Source organism: Lacerta agilis, chromosome 9 (assembly GCF_009819535.1).
Source record: "Lacerta agilis isolate rLacAgi1 chromosome 9, rLacAgi1.pri, whole genome shotgun sequence".
Lineage (NCBI taxonomy): Eukaryota > Metazoa > Chordata > Lepidosauria > Squamata > Lacertidae > Lacerta > Lacerta agilis.
The window spans coordinates 52,456,092-52,481,598 of NC_046320.1; the positions used below are offsets into that span (position 1 = coordinate 52,456,092).

General features: G+C 44.1%; 1 protein-coding gene across 1 annotated transcript in view; it reads right to left on the reverse strand.

The window, feature by feature from the left end:
* Positions 1-25,507, reverse strand: part of ARHGEF38 (Rho guanine nucleotide exchange factor 38) — a 47,052-nt gene that overhangs the window by 16,562 nt on the left and 4,983 nt on the right. The window contains exons 2-6 of the mRNA XM_033160712.1: positions 21,473-21,663; positions 16,272-16,395; positions 9,000-9,147; positions 7,679-7,696; positions 175-374 (exon numbers count right to left, since the gene is read on the reverse strand). Coding sequence (XP_033016603.1) covers positions 175-374; positions 7,679-7,696; positions 9,000-9,147; positions 16,272-16,395; positions 21,473-21,663 — 681 coding nt within the window. The remainder of the gene's footprint in view (positions 1-174; positions 375-7,678; positions 7,697-8,999; positions 9,148-16,271; positions 16,396-21,472; positions 21,664-25,507) is intronic.

Consider the following 25,507-nt stretch of genomic DNA (forward strand, 5'->3'; position numbering starts at 1 on the left):
TTATGAGTACAAGCCAAAAATTACAAGAACCCCACTGGATAAGGCCAAAGGTCCATGTGTCCAGCATCCTGTATTCTCCAGTAGCCAATGAGATGCTTCTGAAAAGCCCTGAAGCCAGGTTCGAAGGAAACGGCCTTTCCCTGCAATTACCCCACATTGTTGACACTGTCTTACCTAAATCCTTTCTTCTTTTAAGTTCATTTATATTTGTATTCATGCCTTTCACCGCAACCAAGGCATCCTGCAGTGCTTTGTGGTCCGGGTGAGACCTGGGAGTTGCATTCAAGAGCTCACATAGCAACAAGGGATACTTCATCACACGTTGGATGGGTTTGATCATCAGAGATCCCATGTCCAGCAGGTTTGGTTTCCCCCTGAAATTTAAACAAAGCCCTGTTAAGTCAACAAATGAGTTCCTGAAAGTGGGGGAGAGGAACGTCTTAGTTCCTTGCAGTGGCAACTTTCACAACAAATCCATAACTGGCAAAGCTATTCCTTTTACTGTAAAATATCTAGTGGATGAAAGAATATATGAACTTTGGAAAAACAAACAACTGTTATCATGAGTCATTCTAATTGCAGGTGTACCTGCTGCTAGCTAATGCTTTATATTCTTTATCGATGTGGCTAATGCTTCCAGCTGTTTGATGCTAGGAGCATTTTCACCCCTGTAAAAATTACGATTAGTTGTCACAAACAACCATTTAGTTTTGTTCCACTTGCCATTTAAGCCTTCTTGCTAACTTAAAAAAAAAAAAGTATACACATATGTTTCAAGAAACAGGACCCTAGGGTGCTAAAACAGTGTTTAGGGTGCTGCATGTGAGATCATATGATTGCTTCCCCCTAAAGTGAACAGCAAGCAATGGTGGCTATAGTCTGTCACCACTACAGCGGTACTCTGTATGACTTTGCCAAACAGATACATTTTCACCTCAAAGCCAGGGGGACAGATGGCAAGGAGGGAGGCAATAGTGTTAAGATGAAATGCACCTTGTGTTATTAGAAAGTTGGCAACCCCAATATAGAAGCATCATCGTGTTCAACTTGGCAACCCGTGAATCAATGCTTGCTTGTAGCATATATGCTTCTGATATATTCATTCTTTATTAGTATACAGTTGTACCTTGGAAGTCGAACGGAATCCATTGGATGTTCGGCTTCCCAAAATAGTTTGCAAACTGGAACAGTCACTTCCGGGTTTGTGACTTTCGGGAGCCAAAACATTCAGGAACTAAGCTGTTCCAAAACGAAGGCCTTTCATTCTGTCCTATCTTTTCATTTTAAACAGTTCCATTCTTTCATTTCCTTCATCTAAAACATCTAACAACATCTTAAAAGCAATTCCAGCAAAGATACAAGCTGGGGAAGATCTAGGCTTGTTGGAAAAAGGTCTTCAGTAGGTGCTGGAAAGACAGCAGAGACAGCACATGTCTAATATTTAACAGGAGGGAATTCCAAAGGGTTGATGCCACAACACCAATGGCCTGATTCCTACATTGTTTGGAATGGACCTCTCGATAAGATGGCATAGCGTGAGATGATCTTAAATATATATATATATAAAATCCAGCATTAGCAACCTTACTCTTCCTTGCTTGATGCTGCACCAAATATAGAGTTCTGCTTCTGCAGCACAATTGATTTTAAAACAGCAGCAGCAGCAACTTGAAATTATTGTTGTTTTCCTCAGAAAACCCGTACGAATGCAAATATTTAAAAGCAGCTTCAGGAATGGTGTGAGGTAGATTTCAAGTGTGCCTTTGCTCCTACGCTTGCTCTTTGGATGGCTTCCCAAGTGATAAACAGCTCTCCTCTTGCATTTGTGCATGACAAAATCTAGCAATATGGGTTGGAAAGATAGGAAGTTTGCGAAGAGATAATGGTTCCCTGGGGCATGAATTGCTACCCAGTTCAGCCCATCTAATTCGACCCAGTCAGATTACCCAGCGATAACTCTCCTCAGATTAGTTGTGTTTTTAACATGCATGTTTTAGCATTACACCACAACCCTGGAGAGGGAAGGAAGGAGTGATACAGAGGAAGCGCATTCTCCCTGCATAAGTTAAAACAGACCTGTAGCATCTTGTGACATACATTGCGCAGAAAATTAAGCCGATAATTCATTTGTGATGCTTCTTCAGCCATACACCGTCTTCGTGCGGATTTAGTAAAAAAAATTCTAACACCATAGGTAGCTACACTGATCTCATCGCAAATCACTGCTACTCCTTTACACTCATATTAACTCAGCTGGCTTAATTCTGACAGAATCCACTTCCTCTGCAGATGGCAGGCAATGAAATGAAGTCATGTGCTGAATAACAACATGTAGCTTCCCCCCTCCCCCCCAAAAAAACCCCTTGAAGTCGATGCAATTGTAAAATGGAATAACCTCATGTTCTGTCGCCCTGAGCAACTTGAAAGGAGGACAGGGGGCGCAAAATGGAATGATGATCACAGATATTCTCGATTCGTGAAAAACCCAGGTAATCAGGCCATCGTTTGAAATCCTCTTTTCCTAAAGCCCCATCTGCACCATACGTTGAAAGCACTTTTGTGCCACTTTAAACAGTGATGCCTTCCCCCAAAAGAATCCTGTTTTAGAAACCAGTGAGCTCAAAGACAGTCAATGGAACTGATCTTGAACATTGACTTGGGGCAGGAAGCAACAAGGTTTTGAATTTGCTGGGATAAGCCTCTGTAACTTTACAATACTAGAATGGGGGTTCTTAGCAGAAGTTAGCAAACGATGGGTTAAACTCAACAGGATGAATCATTTTTTTCAGAGGCTCAAGCAGGAGGTTGGAGGTTGCAGCTGCTTGAAAGCCATTTTCCAAGCAGCAAAAAGGCTTTCAAATAGTGCTGTGCTGTGCTTTGAAGTCTCAACAACTGGTCCTTCAAGGCACAGCATCGCCTGGCATCGTAAGTGGGTGGCCTGTCTAATAAAATGCCATTTTACAGTTTAGTATTGTTTTTATCTTGAATTACATCTTGGAAGCGCACCATGATCATTTCCTTGCTTAGGGTCTCTAAACACATACTGTATATTCTGGCGTATAAGACTACTTGTTAATTCGGGAAAATCTTCTCAAAAGTCGGGGGTCATCTTAAACGCCGGGTGGAGAATCTGCGGTCGAGTATATCTCAAACTCTATATTATAACTGGAAAAGTTGGGGGTCGTCTTATACGCCCAGTCGTCTTATACGCCGGAAAATACGGTACCTGCTGTAAGTATTTTGCGGGAAGGAATCAAGCACATACCGAGAACTTTACATCTGTCCAATTAAAGTGGACTAAAGGAGCCTCTTGGGCTTGCCGATGAGAAGGTCAGCAGTTCGAATCCCTGTGACGGGGTGAGCTCCCATTGCTCGGTCCCAGCTCCTGCCAACCTGGAGTTCGAAAGCACGTCAAGGTGCAAGTAGATAAATAGGTACCACTGTGGCGGGAAGGTAAATGCTGTTTCCATGCGCTGCTCTGGTTTTGCCATGCTGGCCACATGACCCGGAAAAACTGTCTGCGGACAAACGTCAGCTGCCTCGGCCAGTAAAGCGAGATGAGGGCCGCAACCCCAGAGTCGTTCGCGACTGGACTTAACTGTCAGGGATCCTTTACCTTTAAAAGAGACTTGTTGCTCTAATGCAGAGCTTCCCAAACTTGGGTCTCCAGCTCTTTTTGGACTACAGCTCCCATCATCCCTAGTTAGCCGGACCAGTGGTCAAAAATGATGGGAAACCCTGTTCTAATGCAACAAATCTGGTTGTTGTTGTTGTTTTTATATTTGACTTTCTGCAGTTTGGAAAATGACTGAAATATGTGAGATAAATAAAAAATTAATGGGAAAATGTATAAACACTCTGCAAGCAAATCAGGAGGAATTTAGGAGGAATGCTCATTGTCATACAATCACCCCGTAAACAATTTGGAACTGAATGCTCAATAAAGACTGGGCATAATCTAACCACTGCATAAGCATTCATCATGATGAATGATGAATAATTGCTTTATCTATACAGCAGTGTTCATTCTCAGATGTTGTTGGACTACAACTCCCATCATCCTCAGCCATGCTAGCCCTTGGTTAGGGATGATGGATGTTGTAGTCCAACAACACTGGGTGACCTGATGTTGAAGAACACTAATCTAGATGGACTCTTATTCTCTGCTTGGGGATGTTTCCTCTATTTTATATACGCAGGGCATTTTGTTAAAAAAATAAAACTAAGGCCAGAGCAACATTCATTCGTGAATCTCCTTACCTATAGTGTCCTGCTTCTCATTCCAAATAGGCTACCAAGATTTTAAACTTTCCCACAACTGGGGAAGTTGCTCCCTTGTTTTGTGATAAGTGATGAACCAATATGTTCCAAGCTGCAAATAGTTTTAGAGGAGTCCAGCAAAAATGGGACAGCACAGTGACTTTCCCTTCATAGAGAAGTTATGGGGTACATTATCCCAGTTTAGGGAACAACACTAGCTGGGAATCTCACACTACAGCATACTTAGACTAAAGGCTAATTCAGCTCTGCATTGAACTCAGCGACGGGTTATATGGGCAGAGAACAAACCAGGCAATTCGGCTTGACAGCTTGGGGGAGCTGCTACCATGCAAGAAAGTACAATATTTCTCCCTGCTTAAACTGAGCGGCAAACATCTATCCTCAGAAGAATTCTGATTTCATCGTGGCCACATATTATTTCTGTGTGCGACTGTCAAAAAATTATTCACGGATCTCACAGAGGTATTTATTCTGCTATAATCGCCAATCTGCTGCCTTTGCTGTGAGTTATGGGGCTCGGCACAGAGGCAAGAGAAAGGGTTACTGTGAAGCTGAAATGTCTCGGAGGCAGGTGTTTCCAGGGCAGGAATCCACAAGCTAAAATGCTCATTAGGGTTTCCAAGAACAGGGACTGTTATTGTGCCTGGATTGTGAAAGCCAGAAGGTTTCATGGGTCCCCCTTATTCAGCCACCACGGGGTCATCCATTAACTGGCCTCTGAAAGGTAATTGCTGATGAATTATTGACCAATTTACATCCCATGTGCAACTCACAGTTTATGACATCTGTTTTTGAAGGTGATAAGCGCACATTAATTTGTGGAAGTGCGGCACAAGTAATTTGTGGCAAGTCTGTGCTCTTCTTACATACACACACAAACAAACACACAGGCTTTCCCCTCTCTTTTATATGGCTTGTCTTTTGTTTAAAACTCCACAATCTTCACTCAGAATCTCTTGATCTTTATCTGGAGAGGAAACTTTTTAATTTCTGCCTCATCCCATTCAAGAGGAATCTATTGGATGGACCCATTCACGCAACACAGACATTCAGCTTCCTGTAGATCCCCAGAAAACTCATCCACTTGGTGCATGGGAGGGAATTATTTTCAGCCCGAGGCAAAAAAATGTGGGTAGGGCAACAGGTGTGACACACACCTCCGTACAGCAGGCTACACTGCCGCCAGTGGCCAGTGGCCCATGAAGAGTAGCAAGAAAGAGGCATTAGCACAGTTCAAGGCACTTGGGGCAGGCATGTGGGCAAGACCAGTGAAGGGTATGACCTACGATGATGGGGTGTAGCCTAGAGTGGAGGTATGGCCTGGAGAGAGATGTATGGAGAGCCTACAAGAGAATTTTGACAGGGCCATAGCTAGGGGGTGGTGAGGTGGGCCCCCGCCAGGGGTGCAGGCGAGAGGGGTGTGTGTGCAAAAGCATAAAACCGCAAGAATTAACTAAAAGGAATAATAAAACAGAGGAAGAAGGGGGGAAGCAGGGGGGAAGAAAGGGGAGGGGGTGTGGTGGGGGGTTAAATGTTGGTTGGTTTGTATTGTAAGAAGAGTGGAGCTTATAAAATACAAGGTGAAGTATAAATTGTATTATAAATTTACGTGATCTAATGTAAATCAATGGAAAATAATGTAAGTATAATTTATAAGTTTTATGTATGTATGTTAAAAATTAATAAAAATTATGAATAAAAAAAGAGAGGGGTGTGTGTGCAAAATCGGCTAAAAAGATGTCCATAAATAAAAATTTTGATTATTGCCTCATAAGAAAAGGTTTTTTATAGAGGGTGAATTGAATTGGGGGGAGGGCGTGGGTTGGAGGAGAGGCGGAAAGAAGAGCATATTTGTCAGTGGGTAGGGGGCGCAATCTGGACAGTTCTGCCAGGGGCGCAAGATCACCTCTGATTTTGGAACCCCTTGCCTCGAGTTCCCAACCTCTGGCCCAGTGTACTCTTTTCATGGATCAGACAAATATTAATCTGGCAGTATAGCATATTTCCCTCCTCTGAGATGAAGACTGCACAAAAGCCATTTCCATCGCTTTAAATTCGGCTAAAAATAACCCTGTCAACTGCCCCCTTGCTCCTTTGCATCTTGCTCAATGGCACAATTATCAGGGCTAAGAGGAAGGGAGCAGCAGTCTCTGCTTTCGTAGAATTCCAGCTGGAAATCTGGAATTTCAGGGAGAAATGTCTGAGACACGTGAAGCAACAAAGCCACAGCTCAAGTCCTCTTGTCCCAAGGGTCTTCAGCAGGAGAATATTGTGCCCCTCCCAACCAGTGGTTTTTGGAACTGCAGATTTATTTATGTATTTTATTTTTTATTTTCTGCAGTTTCATAAAATATATCAAAGTGGTTTACAACATAAAATATCTAATAAAACATAAAATATAAATACAATAAAATCCACCTATAAATATCTTCTTTTAAAAATAAAAAAATTCCTTCCAGTAGCACCTTAGAGACCAACTAAATTTGTTATTGGTATGAGCTTTCGTGTGCATGCACACTTCTTCAGATACACTGAAACCGAAGTCACCAGATCCTTATATATAGTGAGAGGGTGGGGAGGGGTATTACTCAGAAGGGTGATTGGCTGATAGGTGTGGTAAACCTGTAGACGACTGTTAACAACTGCAATTGGTCTTACAGGAAAAAGCAAGGGGCGAGATGGCTAAAAATAACTTTATCATGTATAATGAGATAAGAATCCAATGTCTCTATTCAGACCAGGTCTCTCCAAAGTTTTAAGTTTGGTAATATGTTGCAATACAGCAACCTCTCTTCCAGTCTATTTCTGAAATTATTTTGTAATAAGACAGCTACTTTGAGATCTTGTATAGAATGTCCTGGGAGATTGAAGTGTTCTCCTACTAGTTTCTCTGTCTTGTGATTCCTGATGTCAGATTTATGTCCATTTATCCTTTAGCGTAGGGTTTGTCCTGTTAGTCCAATATAGAGAGCTGAAGGGCACTGTTGGCATTTGATGGCATACACAATGTTAGATTAGCGATTAAATGGTCCTTTAAAAAAAATACCAGTCAAATTATTTGGAAGGTAATTCTTGCTTTTATGCTTTGTTCTGGTCACTACTTAGGCTCACCTTCATTTTGAAGGGGGAAAGTGGGATGTAATTTATGAATGAATGAATGAATGAATGATACCAATTTCCCAAACATGTTGCAAATGCTGTTGGATTCCCACTCACATCAGTCCCAGCCAGCTTCTCCAGATGTGTACCTAGGTCAGCAAAATCTGAAGGACCATAGGTTGCTCACCCCTGCTGTCCCTCACCCACCTCCCTCCAGATGTTTTGGACTACAACTCCCATCAGCCCTGGCTAGCAAGTTAAAAATGTAATAGTAACAAAAAAGAAATATGGTACATACCCTTCTTCATATATCTTTCTGGAGAGAGAGAGAGAGAGAGAGAGAGAGAGAGAGAGAGAGAGAAACAGAGGGATCTATTAACAGTCTGATCCTCATTATATTGAATTAAATGGCCAAGTCCACATGTAATGCTAAATCATTGTCTTTACAAGGATGCAGTGCAGTAAGCCTTGATTCCTGAACTCCCCCCTCCAGCACAAAGAGGAGACTGAAAGCTTTCATTTCTGTTATAGATTAATCATAGTTTAGGGTAACATCTGTACCCTAAACTGTGGTTAATGTTAACTATAGATTTTTTTTTAACAAGCCAGATTCTCAAACCATACTTTAAAAAGCTAAACCGATTCAACCAATCATAGTTAACATTAACAACAGTTAAGGTTCAGGTGACATGGCCAACAGTATAAGCTAAAATTATAAGCTTTCAAACTCTTCCTTGTAGCCGTGCAGCAGGAAGATGGAGAAGCAAGCGAACCTGATGCTTGCCTAGGTCTATTTTTGCAACACTAAACTATGGCTAGCTGTTATGAGAGTTACTTCTGAGTTGACCTGTTTAGGATTTGGGAGCAAACAGTGTTAACTTGCAATGCCCAAGGAATACTTAAATCAACTGCATCATTGGACTTCAATCACTACCAAAATAATAAGGCAACCTGCTAGTAAGGCTTTTTGGGTTGTTGTTTTTTTACATATGTCCTAAATCAGTCTTCCCCAATCTGGTACAGCTCTGAGGTTTTGGACTGCCTGACCAATGGTCAGGTATTATGGGAGTCGTAGTCTAAAGCATCTGGGGAAGGCTTTTCTAGATTCTCTGGAGTTATACACAAAAGCCAAAAAGTTCTGATAAATCTGATCCTACAGCTTCCTGAAAAAGCAGTTTTTGACGGGAAGGGCCATAATGAAACGGCTTGCCGAGGGGGGGGGGAGAGCAAAGACAAGCCCCAATATATGCACAATTATGCACAATTTTTACAAAATGAGGGTGAAGGATTTTATTATGGTGATAATTTAATTTAAACACAGATGTGCTCAGTGCATTAAAAGGATGGAATGCTTCAGTTTAAGATGGTGCTTCCCTGAAGCAAACTATTTTTTTAAAAAGCCTGTTTTGGTGGCATCTTGGATATTCTTTCCATTTGGGATCACTCTAATAACAGTGAAATATATTCATATTTCCAGGAAAGGAACGTTAAGTGTATGTTCCTAGTAAATGCCATAAAAACTCTGGATTTATAGGAGATATTTTGTTTTATATCCATTTAAGCTCTCCCATGACAGGCAGTGAGCAAGGGATGGAAACAACCATTTGAAAAGTTCTTACTTTAAGGACAGTAGGCAGTCACGTATATGCTGCTTCAGTTCTTCGTCTTTTTCGTAGGATTCCAGCAGGACGTGCGCATCATCGTGCTGGTAACAGTAGATTTTATATGTGTCTTCTAGTAGGTCTTTCATCTGCAGAAACACTTGCCCTGTTGAAGTGCAAACAAAAAAGCCAAGAAGAAGAAAAAAAGCACAACGTCAGACAATTTAAGGTCTGCTTCAGATATGTGAACCTGGCAGGCCTTTATGGAAGACCTGCTCTCTGTCCCATCTACTCACGAGATCTTATATTCTAGTACAAGAGACAGGGACTTCTTGGTGGTGTCACCAAGAATGTTGCATATGAATACCTTTCTGGGTAAGATCTGCTGGTTTTCTCTTTTTGCTCCATTATCTAAACATTTTAAAACCCAAAGCAGCTTTTGGTGTGTATTTTGACTCTTCTAATGTTATCTGCTATATGCTGGGACCATTAAGATGGACCAGTGGTCTGACCCAACATTCTTACATTGCTAAGAATGGTGGAAGTTGTAGTATCTCTCTCTCTCTCTCTCTCTCTCTCTCTCTCTCTCTCTGTGTGTGTGTGTGTGTATAAACATGCACTGATGATAGTCATTGTTTGGATGGGGGGCTTTTATCCATTTCTGCAGTCACACAATCAATCAATCAATTAGTAGCTGAACTGGGTTCCACACAGTCACAAAAACAAGTCACAAGCCACAGTCACAAGTCAGCCCCATAAAACGAAGAACAACTCGCAAATAAACGAAAAAGCCACACAAACAAAAACACAAAAAATTAGCAAAAACAAAAGCTCCTTTGTGTTGTGTGTGTGCTCAGGACTCAATAGCTGATAGACTAAACAGGAAGCCCCTGATTAGCAGCGGGGGACTCAATTTACAAACAGAACACAGTCAACAGGAAGTGGAACACGTTCTGCTTCCAAGGCAAACTTCACAAACGGAACACCTACTTCCAGGTTTGAAGCATTCTGTTTCCAAGGTGTTCATAAACTAAGCTGTTCTAAAATCAAGGTACCACTATGTTTTGTTTCCCACAGTGGCCAATCAGATGCCCATGGGAAGCCCAAAAGTAGGGCATGAGGGTAACAGCTCCAAAATGGCATTCAGAGACACCCTGTCTCCGATTCTGGAGGTAGCAGGTACAGCCATCACGACTAGCAGCCCTTGGCTATATTTGCGCTCAAAAATATTTGTTTTATTTTTATTGTCTTTGTTTAAGACATCAATATCCTGCTTAATCATTATCAATTCTAAGCTCTAAAAGCAAAAACAAAAAGGAAACCACGCAGAAAATGAAGCAATAAAAACTCACCATAAAACTGAAGTCTACCTTAAAATGCCTGCGGCAACAAAGGAAGTATTGGTCATGCATCTGAGGTTCAGCAAGGAGGGTGCCTGTCAATCTCAACTGGGAGGGAGTTCCACAGGCTTGAGTCGACTGCACCGAATGCACAGCTTCTAGTATTTATGAGCCATGCAGCTCGGCCATGGGGGGAAACACCAACAGACACTTAAAGATTTAGATCTCTTCCCTTCCCCACAACAACCAAACATTTGGAAACTTTTCATACTGCATTTCCATCTTTGCATATTACAGGGAAGTACAAAAGAGGAAGCGTAAGGGAATTGTGTTTCCTTTTTGCACTACTGAGGTAATGTGTGCTTTTTATCCTGCCCTTCAACACCTGACACACAGAACACACCTGCTGAACTTCTGCATGCAAGACTGCTCTTAAAGTCGTAGAAGCAAGACAGAAGAAAGGAAGGAGAGAAGAAAGGGAGAGAAGAAGGCAGCCCTGTTCTTTGGCTGTAAGAGAAAACAGCAAACAAAATGAAACTATTTCCCATTTAAGTATATGACATAATTAAGAGTAAACGTAAGGTGAGGTAAAGGTAAATGACCCCTGGATGGTTAAGGCCAGTAAAAGGTGACTACGGGGTGCGGCGCTCATCTCATTTTTCAGGCCGAGGGAGCAGACGTTTGTCCACAGACAGCTTTCCGGGTCATGTGGCCAGCATGACTAAACCACTTCTGGCACAATGGAACACCGTGACAGAAACCAGAGTGCATGGAAATGATGTTTACCTTCCCGCCACAGCGGTACCTATTTATCTACTTGCACTGGTGTGCTTTCAAGATGCTAGGTTGGCAGGAGCTGGGACAGAGCAACAGGAGCTCACTCCATTGCTGGGATTCGAACCGCCGACCTTCAGATCAGCAAGCCCAAGAGGCTCAATGGTATGGACCACAGCACCATCCTCATCCTACTAAGAGTAAGGCCCAGTAGATGCAGGTGCCAGTTGGTATCTACAGTGGGTATGAAATTGTTTTAACTGTTCCTTTATATCCAAATGTTTATATCTATTATGAATTAAATTGTTGCATGCATGTTTCATTGTGGACGTTCTTGTTGTCCTTATTCTGTATTGTGGAAACATCTCAAGCTGTGTCGTAGAAAGTGAGAAAGTGATTCATAAATGAGAGACTTCCGTTTCAGTGTATCTGAAGAAGTGTGCATGCACGAAAGCTCATACCAAGAACAAACTTAGTTGGTCTCTAAGGTGCTGCTGGAAAGAATTTTTTATTTTGTTTTGTTTTGATAAATAAGAGAGAGAGAGAGAGAGATGCTGAACTATAACAGAACAAAACATGGCCTCATCTGGTATGTCAGCTGCATAGAGGCTTGCAAATAACATTACTTTCGTCTAAGAAGGAGTGCATCTCTATTGTAGATTTATTTAGGCTTCTGGCTAATTCCAGCCATCCTCTGACTTTCCTTTGTGCCTAATGACTGAGATGAATGGCAGATATCGGGGGGGGGGGGGGAGGTAGGTGAATTCAACCGACAAGAGGTTAAATGTGCAGCTTTCATTAAAGACAGTGTGCGTCCACAATCTGGCTAAATGGGGCCATGTCCTTTATATTTCAGATATACAAAGAGAGAGCTCTCCACCACTCACATCATTTGTTTTCCTCTTTTAAGCGACAACAACATACCAGGCTCACCTAGTCTTGGATGTTGCAGAACCCTGAAGATTGCTTCAAACAGCAATTATTTAAAGCGCCTCCAGACTTTGTATTTTGGAGGAAGGATTCAATAACTTTAGGTTTGTGCATTTATTTATTTTATTGACTGCCTTTGTGCTTCACCTTTCCAGCCTAGTCTACCTCACAGGGCTGTTGTGAGGATAAAATGGGGGATGGGGAGCTCATTTGAAGTGGATTAAGGGGCTCTTTCACAAATCCACTTAACAAAACACACACAGAGAGAGAAACTTTTCATGGTTTGGAAAGTGTTGGGGAAATAAACTGAAAAGTATGGGATGAAGGAATGATTAATGGGAAAAGGTGTAAACACCCTGCAAATAAATCTGGGTGACTGCAGAATGAGTGTTCATGAACAAACTAAACTGGACAGTTAGGTCCAGTCGAATTCAACGGTGGGGTGCAGCTCTCATCTCCGCTTTTGGGCCAAGGGAGCCGGCGTTTGTCCGCAGGCAGCTTTCCAGGTCATGTGGCCAGCATGACTAAACCGCTTCTGGCACAACAGGACACTGTAACAGAAGCCAGAGCGCACGAAAGCGCCATTTACCTTCCCACCACAGCGGTACCTATTTATCTACTTACACTGGCATGCTTTCAGACTGCTAGGTTGGCAGGAGCTGGGACAGAGCAACGGAAGCTCACCCCGTCGTGCAGATTCGAACCACCAACCTTACAATCGGCAAGCTCAAGAGGCTCAGTGGTTTAGGCCACAGCGCCACCCGCGTCCCTAAACAAACTAGAAGGAATGCTCAATAAAGACTGGACATAATTTAATCACCTTTTAAGCTTTGTGCAAGGAATATCAAAATGAATGCTCAATACACAGGTCATCTGTAGGAGCATTTATTGTCTAATGGCATGTTACTGGGAATGGATTTCCCTTCCCTTGCTGTCCAAGCTACAGCCAACCCCAGCCAGCATGGCCAATGGTCTGGGATAATGGGAGTTGTAGTCCAGCAAAATCTGGAAGACCTCAGGTTCCCCATTCCTGCAGTAGGGGAAAGAATGCAAGATTTAACAATTCTGCATTAAAAACAACAGCACCTCCTTGCCCATAGAAAGTTTACCTGCTTCTAGCTAACTCACTGCCATGCTGGTTTCCTATGTACAAGGAACTTTTAAAGATGGGGAAATTCCTACTTGCATTCTGGAGTTAAACCAGGATGGATGGCTGTAGCAATTGTGGGAGAGAAATGAGCTACTACACAGGGGCACTTCTCCCTGCCCCCCACACCTCCGCTTAGCACAACGGATGCTGGGGTGTGGAGGGAGGTGGACAGATGGAAAGGGAAAGGCCCTCATTTCTCCCCTCGTCATAGCCACCTTCCCTGAAAAAAACTTCCAAGGTAGGTGTCAGGGTCCTGTTCCCTTTGTAGTGTGTTGTTCATGAGTAACCACTGATACCTGCATTAACTGTAACTATTTATACAGCAGTCACGAAATTAGAAGACGCCTGCTTCTTGGGAGAAAAGCAATGACAAACCTAGACAGCATCTTAAAAAGCAAAGACATCACCTTGCTGACAAAGGTCCATATAGTTAAAGCTATGGTTTTCCCAGTAGTAATGTACGGAAGTGAGAGCTGGACCATAAAGAAGGCTGATCACTGAAGAATTGATGCTTTTGAATTATGGTGCTGGAGGAGACCCATGGACTGCAAGAAGATCAAACCTATCCATTCTTAAAGAAATCAGCCCTGAGTGCTCACTGGAAGGGCAGATCCTGAAGTTGAGGCTCCAGTACTTCGGCCACCTCATGAGAATGGGAAGACTCCCTGGAAAAGACCCTGATGTTGGGAAAGATGGAGGGCACAAGGAGAAGGGGACGACAGAGGATGAGATGGTTGGACAGTGTTCTCGAAGCTACTAACATGAGTTTGGCCAAACTGCGAGAGGCAGTGAAGGATAGGCGTGCCTGGCGTGCTCTGGTCCATGGGGTCACGAAGAGTCGGACACGACTGAACGACTGAACAACAACAACAACAAATTTATTGTGCCTTACAGCAAGAGCTCTGCAAAACATGTCTGCCTAGTCGATATCAGTTTCCGAAACTGGGAGGCGTCTGTTCGCCCGCCAACACCACAGCTTTGGCATTCTTAGATGACTTCTGCGTCGCATTCTTCCCCCTCTCTGCTGGTCCTCCTCCAGAACTGGCATCTCACCCTAGGCCTGTCTGTGGCTGACGGTGCTGGGTCTCTGTCCTTCCCTCTCAAGCCCTGGCACCTCCCTTTCCTCAGGAGATATCTCATGACGGGGGCTGGATGAGGATGAAGTGTCCATGGAGATTATTGGCTGCGGTTCCCTATAACACAGTGAACCCTCTTCTCTTGATGAGTCACTTTCTCTCCCCCCATCTCTGGGCTGTTGCTCTCACTCCCCCTCCTCCTCACGAGGAGGCACTCTTTCCCTGACAGTAGGATATTCAACTTGATGAAACTACACAAATAAAAAAACAGAGGGGTGTAGGAAGCATTTGAAAATAAGCAAAAGAAAATTACAGGTAGCCAACATGTTTTGTTAAGACAAAAACAATCTAAAAGTAACACAGTATCTTTCTTAGGAACCACTTAAAAGATCACTTAAAAGAAGTTAACAGACTTTCAAGTCCATCGAAACTCTTAATCAGGCTGGAGGTTAAGCTGAAAAAACAAAAGGGAAAGCAAGGAGGAGAGAAAGCAGTTGTTGGGCAAGGTGAAAATGACCTGGTCTTTAAATAGAAGGTGGGTGGGTGGCGGGGAGATGTTACTCATTAACCTTAGAGTGCCCTTGGTATAAATCAGGGGTGGAAGACCTTCTCAGCCCAAGGGCTGCTTTCTCTTCTAGGGGACCTTTCATGGGCCACATGCACCAGCTGGAAGGCTTGGCTGGAAGCAACTGGAATGACAAAGACTAATTTATTCACACATCCCCTCTAACCTCCATCTCTAGGCAAGCAGGAAGCATGTCTGTGTTCAAAGACACAGTCAAGGGAAAAACAGTCAAGGAGGGTGCAAAGCAGGGCAAGAGAGGGGTCGGAATGGGGAAGGGGAGCAGCCTGGGGAGAGGAAGGGAGGCCTGGAGGAAGGATGCAGTCGGCGCCCAAGCAGAAGGTTCCCCATGCATGCTGGAAACAGAAGACTAGGTGAGGCACAGCTGCTTTGGATGCATTTGACTCTAGCACTATTCGGACACATGTGGGTTAAAAACTTGCATTATATCAGGTGGGGAGAACATGTAGACCTCCAGGTGTTGTTGGACCACAGGTCTCATCATCCCTGATCACTGGCTCAACGGCCTCAGCCCAGTATACCTGAAGGAGTGTCTCCACCCCCCATCATTCAGCCCGGACACTGAGGTCCAGCTCCGAGGGCCTTCTGGCGCTTCCCTCACTGCGAGAACTGAAGCTACAGGGAACCAGGCAGAGGGCCTTCTCGGTAGTGGTGATGCCCCTGTGGGCATCACATCCTGCCTTCATGTATCAAGGAGACAAAGAACTGCACAACTTTTAGAAGACATCTGAAGGCGGCCCTGTTTTGGGAAGATTTTAATGTTTGATGTTTTATCGTGTTTTTAATATTCTGTTGTGGTTTTCCCAGCCAGATGGGTGGAGTATAAATTTAGTTCTTCTTCTTCTTCTTCATCATCATCATCATCATGATAAGAGATGGCACCTAACAACATTTAGAGCAGAGCTTTCCAAACCACGTGTCAAGACACGCAAATGTGTTTAGCTGCAGTGTGCAGTTATGTCATGCAAATGCTCCCTGCTCTCCTCCCGGGGCTGGAAAGGGGTTAGTTTAACCTCCGGTTTGCCAGCAAAACTGAATTACTGAGTCGCGAAATGATGCATGTCTAAAAAGTGTGTCACCAACATGAAAAGTTTGGAAAGCTCCGACCTAGAGACTTGCAGGTTCCCCATCTCTGCTTTACATGTTGTCAGTAAAGAGACATACCAGTTAAGAGAGGACCAACGAATGTCGTCTTTTATTCCCCATGTCTTTAGCATGTAGGATCGTTACTTTCCACGCCGCATGAATCCACAGCTGGCCTCATGATTATGGGCCTGCTTTTGCTGAACGCTAATTGTTTCCTTTTTTATCCTCCAGTTATTTATTGAAAGAAATGGCAGCTTGGGAAAAAGCACGGGCTGGGGGGAAATGCGCATTTTATTGCATTATCATTATTCTGTGCAGCTTCGAAGAGCTCACAGAAGACAGCAAACATACCGATTACTTGCTTGGCCGGCTCCACGTCCGCCGTTGCTTCTTCCAGTGATGACAGCAGCCTGGTTGAGATCTGATGGACGGACTCAATGTTGCTAAATAAGCCGTCCACATCGAGCCTAGCAATCTGGTGAAACACAAATGTTGGACAGCAACAGTCAGGGGGGGGGGAATTGTAAGGGAATCCTGTTTATTGCCGACCCTCCCCTGCTATGCCGTTTTTGCCATTAGATGCAGTTTCAGCAAAGCCTTCGTATTAATCCTCTCATGTGGAACAATGGCTTGCATGTGCAACAATGGTTGTTTTTCTTCAATTAATACATTTCGGGCTGACACAGTTCATTGATTAAATACATAATTATTTGAGATATTCCTTCGGGGATGCCTTGCGAAAGGAAATATTGGAATATATGTTGGATCCAGAGCAGACCTACTGAAATCAATGATACTTAAGTCTATCATAGAATTGTAGAATTGGAAGGGACCCTGAGGGTCATCTAGTCCAACCCCCTGCAATGCAGGAATCCTGCCCACAGCAGTTCCTGGCTGGGCTCGAACTACCAACCTTCTGGCTAATAGCCAGACACACTAACCCACCACACCACAGGATATGGGATCATTATTGTTCAAACTTTTGCCAAAAACATAAAAAATGGTAAAACCCAACTTGGTGACAATTGGGGAGGAGGAGGAGGAATTATACACTTGATTTATTTTATTACTTAAAGGCAATCTCCCTTAAGGTAAAGGACCCCTGACAGTTAAGTCCAGTCACAAATGACTATGGGGTTGCGGCGCTCATCTCACTTTACAGGCCAAGGGAGCCGGCGTTTGTCTGCAGACAGTTTTTCCAGGTCATGTGGCCAGCATGACTAAGCCATTTCAGGCAAAACCAGAGCAGCGCATGGAAACGCCGTTTACCTTCCTGCTGGAGTGGTACCTATTTATCTACTTGCACTTTGACGTGCTTTTGAACTGCTAGGTGGGCAGGAGCAGGGACCGAACAACGGGAGCTCACCCCGTCGCGGGGATTCGAACCGCCGACCTTCTGATCAGCCAGCCCTAGGCTTTGTGGTTTAACCCACAGCGCCACCCGCATCCTTAGAATCTCCCTTAGAAACACACAAAACAAAGCAATGGTGTAAGGGCAAAATTAAAGACATATAATGAGAAAAATCACTAAAATCTATAGAGATCACCAACATGGTGCCCTCCAGCTGTTGTCGGACTCCCAAGTCCCACCAGCCTCAGCAGCATGGTCAATGGTCAGGGATGATGGGAGCTGTAACATCTGGAGAGCATCCCACTTTGCTGGCCCTGCTGTAAGTTAAATCAGAAATCTAATGACGCTAAACCTACATAGGTACAAATTTGGCAGGTGTTGGAATATTCAGGGCAGGTAACAGAAAGCCCTTCTGCACACAGCACATGTTAAACTGTGGAATTTGCTCCCACATGAGGCAGTGATGGCTGCCAACCTAGGACTGGACAAATTCATGGAGGAAGAGAGGGGCCATAATGGCCATGCTCTGTCTCCATGGTTGGAGGCAGCAACGCTTTTGCATACCAGTTGCTAGAAACCACAGGAGCACGGAGTGTATTATTGCGCTGAAGCCCTGCTTGTGGGTTTCTCACAGGCATCTGGTTGGCCCCTGTAAGACCAGGCCTGATCCAGCATGTTTCTCTTACGCTCTCAGTTGCTGCCCATCAAAAACAGTTCCGTTGGAATCATTCGAAAACAACAACCCGGCTCTTCTTTGCCCACATCTGTTTTTGCCTTATAAGATGAAGGGAGAATGACTCAGCCTGCAAAAATCGTAGAACATGACACTAACAATAGTGTTGATTTTGGCAGATAGGTGAGCACCTTCAAACATGCCTGCCCATTAGTATTCATTAGTAACAGAACTGTGTATTTACCCAGCCGCTTACAGAATACAGCCCTAAAGAATCAAATTGCACGTTGTAGCAATGGGAACAATCATACACTACAGTAATTGCCAGTGGGAGTAATGTTTGATTACAGAGCCCAGTAACATTTTCAGCGCATAAGAAACTTCAAAGCGGTCTCAACTAAATTCTGTTCTTCATTCAAGAATAACAGATTTCCTGAGATTTGTCCTGAGAAGAATAAGTTGGTAGCTGCTTTATTAAAAAAGAAACGAACAGGGGGTACAACTGTCAAATTGTAGGTTTGGCCGTAGTCCCTGCAACAGCACAACTCCATGCAGTGCATAGGATGTTAATTCAGAAGTAAATACCACTGAATTCAATGGGTCTTACTCCCACTGGGATGTCAATTCCAATGTTATGATTATTTTAAAGCCATCCAAGTTGGTGACTGTCACTGCCTCCTATGGCAGGGCGTTCCATAGTTTAACTAAGGGCTGGATGAAGAAGGACTTTCTTTTACATGTTCTGTTGGGTGCACAAGATCTCTTAATTTTAGTTAAGGGCCAACATGTTACTTCTGCACTGACGCAGAGACAGAAAGAAAATTCAGCAGGTTAGGTGTCGGCGTTTTAAACAGAGCTTTCTCTGATCATCAAAAATATGTTTCAAAGTTATACTGGACCGACACTCCCCCAAAAAAGTTGTGTCAAGGAAGAGGTATTCTTGTAACGTGACACAGTTGTGGATGCTCCGTCCCAAGGCTTCAAGGTGGGCTATGATATAAGAATGCAATTGTGGCGCAGATCATTGACAAGCTGCAATTTGTCCAGCACTCCTGCTGTATTCCAGCAGTTGAAAAAGCTCCTGCCCGCAGAGCATGCTGGGATTCCCAACAGGGTTTTGCCTTGATAGCTCTGGGGAAACAACAGCATGTTGCCGTCTAAATGGTAGCTAGACAGCTTTGAAGCCCCTGCTGAACAACAGAACGGCGGAGTAAAATCTGCATGGAGAGATATAATTGTAGTAAGCACTTCCATTAGCTTCGCTGTCTAAACCACAGTCCCTCGGGACTTGTTCTGCTTCTCGGCAAAGTATTTCCCCACAGTTACTGTCCACAGAGCCGTGGTGACTTTATCTGAACGGTGCAGTGCTTTAGAAAGAATGTTGCTGAAGGATCGCATTGTCCGCAAAACTGGTAGGACCAGCTAGGGCTTGAAGAAGGAAGGTGGTTGGTGGGCTTTTGGTGATCTGCTCAAGACTGCAGAGACTTGGGGAAAGCATAACAGCTCCCCCTGTGATAGTCCATTGGCTCCCCCCCCCCCAGCCTACAAATGTTTGCAGGCTGGGCCTGGGATAGGGTCTAGTTTAGATATTCCTTGGCCCAGAGGTGGGAGATCAGGACTCTTTCCACATCACATCCTCTCCTCAGCCCTTCAAGAGCCCTGCTTCTAACTCTCCTTGAGTGTTCTTGCCTGGCAATGACATGTCCTTGGACTCTGGATCATGCCCCTTGCTTGCTTGGATTGAAGGCAGAAAGGGGTCTGTCAGTATGTATGTAGAAACTAACTAGCCTATAATGTACATGTTCTTCTCCTTCTCATTTTGCTTCTGGCCCATGGGGGGCCTGGAAGGGAATGCTTTCCTTTGGCTGAAAATGGCCTCCCACCTCTGCTCTCCTACTTGTCTGTCATGACACAACCCGTCATGAGCCAGGAATCAGCTTTGCCTACTGAACAGCAACCTAAAGGGGATGAAGTCGGAGGGGATGAAGGGGATGAACCTGCGGCTGATGAGCCTTCACAGAGGAAAAGGCACTGATAAGAACCAGCTGGTTCTAGACTTCTTAAACAGAGTTCTCAGCAGTAGTCTGATGCCAGAAACAACGCCTGTGGTTCCCAGCCTGGCCTTGGTCTCCATCTTGACCCTTGGCTCTGTGATCATCTGGATGCCTGACCTCTAGAATGCCAGGCTTTGTATGTGGATTCTGCTCTCAGGCAAGTGTTCCTCAGAGGCTCCTAACCCGTGCTTCCTCAGCAATGTAACTTGGACAAGGCTGTGACAGTACATTTGAGCACATACAGTGGTTTTCACTCCAGACAGTGAATGACTACCCCTTTCTAGATACCACCACCCCTAACTCACCTGTCCACCATCTATTCAAACTCGACTCTGCCTTGGCTGCTCATAGCCAAGAGAAGAAAGTATCCCAACCCTCAGAAGGTGTCTAATCCAGAAAAAGCTTGAGCAATCCTAAGGTAGGATGTCAGGTGGTTCAGGTAGGGTGTGCCTATAATATGGCAGATCTACCAACACATCTGAAGCTTGGCAGATCAGAAGACAACAGATTCACCAAACATTTCAGCCCAGCAGATCTTTTACAAATGTTCCCCTTTGAAAGAAGGGTGATGGGAGGATTAGCTACACCAACTCTGATTCAGGTCCCTCTCAGCATTTAGGACAGGCATAGGCAACCTTCGGCTCTCCAGATGTTTTGGCCTACAACTCCCATGATCCCTAGCTAACAGGACCAGTGGTCAGGGATGATGGGAATTGTAGTCCGAAACATCTGGAGAGCCGAAGGTTGCCTATGCCTGATTTAGGAGGTCCACAGGTGACACGCTCTATTTCAGAGCCCAGGACTGGCTAGAGCCAACAGAAGCATCACTGGCAAAAGCTCTCTACCCACAATGGTGGAGTTCCCCCCCCAGTAGCAAAACAAACAATGGGGGACACATCCACCATGTCCTGACCCAGAGGTGGAGAACCTGTGGTCCCCCAGGTGTTGCTGGACTAAAACTCCCATCACCCCTGACGATTAACCGTGCTGGCTGGGGCTGATAGGAGCTGGAGTCCCACACCATCTGGAGCGCAAAGTGTCTTATGACAGTAGGTTGAGATTTCTCTCTTGGTTCATCTCTCTTGGAGTATGCTAGATGATGAATACATTTGTTTATCATTTATGTATTAAACATATTTGTTACCCAACCTTCACAAAAGCCCTGGGGAATAAAATTGCAAAATTCAATACCTAGATAGCAAACAGTTAAAACTACAATCAACCAATGAAAACATTTATATAAATAAATAACCACTGCACTGTCCCAAAAGCCGGGTATTAAGCATATTTCTGGCAACATAAAATAAAAAAATACAAATAGGGCAGAGGAACATGGACAAAAGCAAAGGAAATTCTTAATGTGGATTCAATCGCCATTCCTTATTGTTGTTGAGCAGAGTAATACTGAATCAATGTCTTTATCAGAAACCAGTCCCTGCCAAAACACAGCTGTGATAACCCAGGACTTCCTTACCTGCTTTCCTCTCAAGGGTTCGACCACTATTCTGATGCACAGTTCCAGATCATTGAGATAGTCTTTTTCGGTCTGGACCATTTCTGTAATTATCTTGTGCCTTCTAGCCATCAGACGCCTGTTCAGCTGTTCTTCACTTTCCAGGGGTGAGCCAACTGGCCCCAAGGACCCTGCTTGCGGTGCCATTTTTTCTGTAAGAAACAAACACTGCTTCTGTGTTTTTTCTAAACAATTTTTTTAAAACATCAGTAAGGGCTAGCAACTTTTACAACTTTCAAACAAACCAAGGTGAAGTTCAGTCGTAGTTAGTAGTAGTAGTAGTAGTAGTAATAATAATAATAATAATAATAATAATAATAATAATAATAAACTTCTCACAGCTGTGCCAAAGGGAAGTATGAGGAAGCATAAGAGCCTGAGGATCACCTCAGCCTGTTTCCAACACAGTAAACCATGGCTTGCCTTGCCTTTCAAATGCAGCCACTCACATCATTTTGATATATATGAGAGTGGTAGGAAGGATACCCACCTTTTCTATAGGTTTTTGTTTTCCAAAGAAAAACGCACACAACCACACAGAACAGCAGAAAAGCCCATTAGGACAACTCTAAGTTTGCTATCAGCTCATATAGGCTGCAATATAGAACAATCCTAACCAGTGGCGGAGCTTCATGCTCCGGCACCGGGGGCGGGAAGCAGCCAGGGGTGGGGCTGGCGCGCATTCTGGGGGCGTGGTGCATGTTCTATGGCAGGGGTAGGCAACCTAAGGCCCGTGGGCCGGATGCGGCCCAATCGCCTTCTCAATCCGGCCCCCGGACAGTCTGGGAATCAGCGTGTTTTTACATGAATAGAATGTGTCCTTTTATTTAAAATTCATCTCTGGGTTATTTGTGGAGCCTGCCTGGTGTTTTTACATGAGTAGAATGTGTCCTTTTATTTAAAATGCATCTCTGGGTTATTTGTGGGGCATAGGAATTCGTTCATTTCCCCCCAAAAATATAGTCCGGCCCACCATATGGTCTGAGGGATGGTGGACCGGCCCACAGCTGAAAAATGTTGCTGACCCCTGAACTAAATGATCCTCATGATCCCTCCCAACTCTACAATTCTATGATTCATCCTCCAAATGAAATGAATCCTAAGCAGGTCTAACTTCATTTGCACATTTTCATCTCCTTGCTTCTTCCCTTCCTTCACAATCTGAGTTTAGATTGTAAGCTTCTTGGAGCAGGGACCTGTCTTGTTTATTTACAAAGCGCCATACACGTCTTTTGCACTACAGAAATAAATGATACAAGGACTGTTTTCACAAATAACGTCCCTAATGTTATACTGCACGAATTAAAAATATGAAATTAAACCAGTTCCCCCTTCTCTGGATGCAGTGTGCTGCTATTGACACTGAAAGGGGGCCTTGGAAATCAAATCTCTGTCCAATTGCATTGTTTTATAATATTACTAACTTTTGAGGGTGGCATTGAAAAATCCTTAGAATTTGATCCACCTTCTATGGATAAAAGAACTTCAGAGGTAAACATAACATAGAATCAGTGTGACAGATGCAGGCACTAAGTATTTCTTATTTATTTGTTTATGTGCACATTAGTCACATTTATAGATCATCCTTCCTCCCTAGGGAGCCCAGGACAATCCACAACAAAATATAAACATGTATACAACAATAACTTTTTAAATATACCTTTGTAAAACTCAGAACCATGAAAACACACCAATCGGCAGTTATTTTTGTCCCATATAAGAGACAACCCTTCCTTTCGATCCCCTGTGTTTTGCAGATAATGTGATTTGTTTTCTAACTAGCTCAGTCGAGGACTTCTAGGTTCCAAGTCAAGAGCTTGCGCATCCTACTCTTAATTTGATAGTAATGGCATGGAAGTTGGAGTAATGTACCCAAAAGCACGTATTCCAAGCACCAGACGCCCACCTCTCTCAATTAGACATTTGCATCCACAGCAGGGTGGATGTGGGGGGAAGGGAAGCCTTGCTTTTGGCTCCTTGCCATTACGCAATACAATAGGAGCTCGGTGGTTTGCTTGTCCTTGGTGGTGTCGGGTTACATGCCTGCAAGGCTCTCCCCGAGGGGATGACATTGCCAAATAAACTACCTGTGTCCTTTGCGAACAACAAGAACAACAACAAAAAAAAAACTATCTTGGAAAAATTAGAATAATAGCAATAGTAAAGAAGCAAACAATTTCCCAAGTCATGCAAGGTAAATCTCTGCACTTACCTCCACAGGTGTAATGGTGTGTGTGTGTGTGTGTGTGTATGTGAGATTCTCTGAGTGAGAGAGTGGCAGGAGAATGTGTGTGTGTTTGCAAAGCCCTTGGCAGGTTGTGCAGCTCTAAACTCTGCAGCAACTCTCTGTGCATCAGCTTTTAAGAGGTGTGTTTGGGGGCAGTGTAGGGACAGGCTGAGGGAGGGTCTGCCGCCTCGAGTGTGGATATTCCAGTCTTTCCACTGCATGGATTCTTCCATTCAAGGATTTTTTAAAAAGCCCTTTTAAGTGTGCAAACTTTCAGAAAGCGCACCCAGCTGTGCTACATGCCACTTAAAAAGACACAGACACACATGGCCATTATTTGAATATTTCCTTTGGGGGGGGAGGCATGGAACCACCTGGTTTGCTGAAGCTCACTGGTTTATGTGCTTGCCAGCTGAAAAAGATTGCCATTTGGTGCCTTGGAGCCATGCCACATTTAGTCTTTTGTAGCCACACAGCCAACCCCCATAAGAAGATTTGCCAGTCCAATGGCCCATTTAGTCCGGCATCATAGAATCATAGAATCATAGAGTTGGAAGAGACCACAAGGGCCATTCAGTCCAACCCCCTGCCAAGCAGGAAACACCATCAAAGTATTCCTGACAGATGGCTGTCAAGCCTCTGCTTAAAGACCTCCAAAGAAGGAGACTCCACCACACTCCTTGGTAGCAAATTCCACTGCCGAACAGCTCTCACTGTCAGGAAGTTCTTCCTAATGTTTAGGTGGAATCTTCTTTCTTGTAGTTTGAATCCATTGCCCCGTGTCAGCTTCTCTGGAGCAGCAGAAAACAACCTTTCACCCTCCTCTATATGACATCCTTTTATATATTTGAACATGGCTATCATATCACCCCTTAACCTTCTCTTCTCCAGGTTAAACATACCCAGCTCCCTAAGCCGTTCCTCATAAGGCATCGTTTCCAGGCCTTTGACCATTTTGGTTGCCCTCTTCTGGACACGTTCCAGCTTGTCAGTATCCTTCTTGAACTGTGGTGCCCAGAACTGGACACAGTATTCCAGGTGAGGTCTGACCAGAGCAGAATATAGTGGTACTATTACCTCCCTTGATCTAGACGCTATACTCCTATTGATGCAGCCCAGAATTGCATTGGCTTTTTTAGCTGCTGCATCACACTGTTGACTCATGTCAAGTTTATGGTCTACCAAGACTCCTAGATCCTTTTCACATGTACTGCTCTCAAGCCAGGTGTCACCCATCCTGTATTTGTGCCTTTCATTTTTTTTACCCAAGTGTAGTACTCTGCATTACTCCCTGTTAAAATTCATCTTGTTTGCTTTGGCCTAGTTCTCTAATCTGTTAAGGTCATTTTGAAGTGTGATCCTGTCCTCTGGGGTATTAGCCACCCCTCCTAATTTGGTGTCATCTGCAAACTTGATCAGGGTGCCCTCAAGCCCATCATCCAGACCAACAGGCCAAATGTGACCCACCAGGGATAAAATTTGGCCCACAAAGCTGTCCCCCCTAATTATGCCATCAGGTGTGTGGCAGATAGGGATGTGGCTGCCAGTGCCACAGTGGGGCTGGCAACAGTGCAGCAGCAAGGTCAGGGAGGGGAGGGATCAGGGGTCAGATCTGCCACATTGACCTTGGTAGCATGTTAGGGAAAGGAGCTGAGAGTTGCTAGCAGACCCCTATTCCCCTTACAAAGCTACAATTCTCAGAGTAGTTTAACTGTCGATTTGCTATTCCCACTGAACTCTGGGAATTGAGTGGAATAGGAGTATCCTTA